The 3968-nt window shown below is 37.7% G+C and overlaps 1 protein-coding gene across 1 annotated transcript; it reads right to left on the bottom strand.

The window, feature by feature from the left end:
* Nucleotides 1-218: 218 nt before the first annotated feature.
* LOC118480217 lies at nt 219-1791 on the bottom strand. Its single transcript, XM_035974946.1, has 2 exons — nt 943-1791; nt 219-848 (listed from the first exon to the last, which is right to left on the bottom strand). The coding sequence occupies exons 1-2, from the start codon at nt 1789-1791 to the stop codon at nt 219-221; spliced, it is 1479 nt and encodes a 492-aa protein (XP_035830839.1).
* Between the last annotated feature and the right edge of the window lie 2177 nt (nt 1792-3968).

Raw genomic sequence — 3968 nt, 5'->3', positions numbered from 1 at the left:
TTTCAATTTGTCAACATTCACATTTTCCAAAGGAAATTCAAGATCCGAATACAACTTATCTGATCCCGACATCTTGTACATCACAAGATTAGGTTCTTCACTTAAGTTGTTTTTGGATGTTGATTTCGGAATATATTTTTCCAAAAAGCATTCTTCATCCTCAGTTGAGTCACTTTCAGATTTCAAAACATTTCAATCATACTTTTAACAACTTCGGACTAAACACTGTCTTCATCGGATGATGAAGTGAATGTGACATCGATTGTTTCTGGAAGTTTAACTTCAATTGTTTCATCATCGTTAACCAACCCAGACTTTTTCTTTGAAAAATTATTTAATACTGGCGGAGGAACCTGATGATACCCAACCACAGTTCCGTCCGAATAAACATCTTCGCCAGCTTTGTTCTTCCCGATGGGTCTGGGAACAATGTGTTGAAGAACAAAGCTTGCGGAGTTGTAACTGTTGAGTTTCAGATTGATACGTTCATTTTCAATCTTAGCTTCCTGAAACTGATGCTTCAGATTAGCAATCTCATCCAATTGTTGGTTGATTTGCTTTTCTTTCGACTGAAGTACCCCTGGCAGTTGAAGATTTTCTTTGGTTGTTTTATCATTTCTTTCATCAGAATCTTTTATCGTTCTTTTTAGCTTCTCATAATTTTCTGAAAGTTGACGGTTTTCATGAATTAACTTTTCATTTTCTTTCCTGATTCGTTCTACGTCAATTTTATCTTTTTCAAGTTTATCAGTTAATTCTTTTATTCGATCATTTGAAGCTTTTACCAATTTATCATGACTTAAGATCTGATTTTCAACTTCTTTGACTCTTTCTGTCAGTTCTTCAGTCTTTTACCACTAAGGTAAGCGTGTGTGTTACAAACCTTGCAGTCTTTCATTCAATTTTTGCAATCACTTTCAATTTTGGCTTTATTAGTCTTACCTGACTCATTTGTTGAATCATTAGAACTGACCTGCTCTTTGACTCAGTTCCAGACTTAGAATCTACCTTTAACTCTTTCACTGCAAGACCTTTATCAGCCATTTTCTTCAGATTTTCTACTGTAAATTCTTTCGTCGTGTCGATTATCCCATCATCGACCTTTTTCGACTGTAGCTCCTTTTCTTTCTCTTCTTCTTCACTTGCCCACCACATTCTCTGTCTTGCTTCTTTCTCTTCTGCTATTTGCTCGATGAGAGTTTCAACACTAATTGATGATGGTTCAACAACTATGTTTCCTTTAGGATCCAAATAGCATTCCCGATCAGCATCCCATCTTTTTGCGCTTTTTTCCTCTTTCCATGTTCTATAGATTTTATCTTTCATGCATTGGGCTAACATCTTCCTGTTGAGATATTTTACTTCTTCTGTTCGGGTATCTTTGAAAGGAACAATTTTTTTCATAAAGGCATAACCTACTGCATCTTCTTCTGGTAACAAATCACTCCAATCAAATCCCTCATCATCATGGATAACAGCTAATGCTCTCGACTTTTCTTTGGGATTTTCTTCTATCTGTTTCATTCTCGGAGGTTCGGCTTTGTTTTGATGATAGATGGCTCTTTTATAATAATCCTCACGGAATGGATTGGCCATTTCATCAGCAACTGCATTTTGACATTCTCGTTTAAAGTGCCCCTTTTGCTTGCACTTAAAACATGTAACCTTTGATTTATCAAATCCTAATTTGGTTGAAGGTCCACCAATGGAGTGTCTGCCTGTTATCTCCATGAATCTCTGAGCCCTTCTGACCGCACTCGCCATACACCATCTAATGTCAATCAACTCCATCTCTTCGTGGTTCGATTTGATCATAATCTTCCTTGGTGAGGTTGGTGTTTCTGATCTTTCCATCAACAAGGCTCTCATATGATTCCTAGACGGATGCCAAAAACACCATTTGCTGCTTGGCTGCTTCTTCGCTGAAGTTCTGTTCATTGTTGAGGTTTACAGCAATATTGCACTGGAACATGTTTTTCGGAACTGATTGTTGTTGTTGACTTGGAGCAATTGAAGATGATCCTCCATGATAACCACTGCTTGGACTTTCTTGATTTAGCATGTTTGAGTTTTCTGCTGAGAATGCAGTCTTTGGTGACACAGTTTTTGGGATCATACTTCCTCGATAATATAAATCAACATTTTGTTGATACGAGGAGTTGTTGACTTTGTTCGTCTTCCTAATCTCTAGCTCATGACTTTCCAACCTTTCAATTAGCAAATCAACTGTCAGATTAGTCGACTTCACTGTGTTCTTCAACATTAGCGCAAAATACTGCCAATCTTTTTCATCAGGCAGTGAATCAAACAACTTATCAACCAATTCTTCCTGTGTAAACACAATTCCATATCTTGCAAGTTCCATCTTTAAGTGACCGAATCTTTCTATCATCTTTGACACAGACTCATTTTTCATACACCCAAACAAATCGAATTCTTTTTTCAACAATTTTTTCTTGTTTCGAACAATTTCAGCACCACCCACACACTTCATCTTTAATTTCTCCCATAAATCTCGGGAATCTTTGTAGTCAATTAATGATATAATGTCATCCCTCACTGATTGATGTAGTAAGGCGATGCATTTCTGTTCTGCAATGAACCTTTCTTGTTCAGTATCATTTAAATTTTCATGTCAAAACTATTTCTCAAACTCTTCCAACTTAGGTATGCGAATGCCTTCAGCCATTCCTCAAACCTATTTGCCCATCTGTTGTATTCCTCTATGGCCATTAGGTTGGGCGGTTTGTTATAGGTGCCATAGGCGATATCAACACTCAAAGAATCAGCAATGGTTTTCCTATGGTTCGGGTTTGGTGCTGAGGTGTTCGTGTTGTCTGATGTGTTCTCTCCTGTGCTGCTAGTGTAAGCAAAAACATCACTAAACGGATTCATAAAATCATCCCCCATCTTTAAGTACCTGAAACAATTAACAAACACTTAGACAAATTTTTGTGATTTAAAAAAAAAACTTCACACTGGTACTAGTTCAATTTGTGCGAACTGAAGCGAATCAACTCCTGCGAACTGATGTAGTTTCAAACGACCTAGAACACTTTTCGCTTCATGTGAACTGATTGATCCTCAAAAACCTAACTTGATGCGAATTGAACTGGTATGAATTGACCTGGTACGAATTGACCTAGATGTTCAATTCATGCGAGCTGGTCTATTTCAAACGAACTGATCCAACAAAGTCCAATCCAAACGAACTGGATGAACCTCTCAAGCGAAGTGACACCTTTCAAGCGAACTGGATTAATATTCAAGCGAACTGAACATGTTTCAAGCGAACTGGGTCCAATCCGTGCGAAGTGAAGGTCCACTTCGTGTGAACTGATAAACTTTTCAAGCGAACTGCACCTTTACACGACCTGGGGTACAATCTGATCAATCCGTGCGAACTGGTACCCTAATTCACACGAACTGATACATCTTCGAACGATCTGATGTGTTTTTGTCAAATTTGATCACGTTTTAGGTCGAATTAAGGTCTGATTCTTTCAAGGATTTGTTAAAACTGTGTTTCGCTTATTATATGTGAAAATCAAGCCATTTTAACCGTAAAAACTCCATTAATTTTGAAAAATCGTGAAGAAGAATGAGTAGAAGTCAAAAATTTTGGTGAAAACAAGCTGAATCGATAAGAACTCTTCCTCCTAAGCTCTGATACCACCTGTAGGATCGTTGTACGACCTAAACAAGTCTATCAGAAGAGTTTTAATCTGAATCAAAGGCGGAATTCGATGATTTGAACTTGATTACAGCTTTATTCACGCGTAGATTCACTTTAATTATCTTGTTTGTTGATTTCAAAGCTTTACAGATCACTTGACAATTTGGCAGCACCTCGGATCTGAAATCTGCAACGTTACAAATGAGTGACCAAGCTCAGATATATATAGTGTTCCCAGTTCGCCTGAAACAGGTCTCACATGACCTGGTAACTTTGTACGAACTGGCCTAGC

This window comes from Helianthus annuus, chromosome 7 (assembly GCF_002127325.2).
Source record: "Helianthus annuus cultivar XRQ/B chromosome 7, HanXRQr2.0-SUNRISE, whole genome shotgun sequence".
Taxonomy (NCBI): Eukaryota; Viridiplantae; Streptophyta; class Magnoliopsida; order Asterales; family Asteraceae; genus Helianthus; species Helianthus annuus.
The sequence above is the reverse complement of the archived record's forward strand: the minus strand, read 5'-3'. Positions and strand labels throughout refer to the sequence as shown.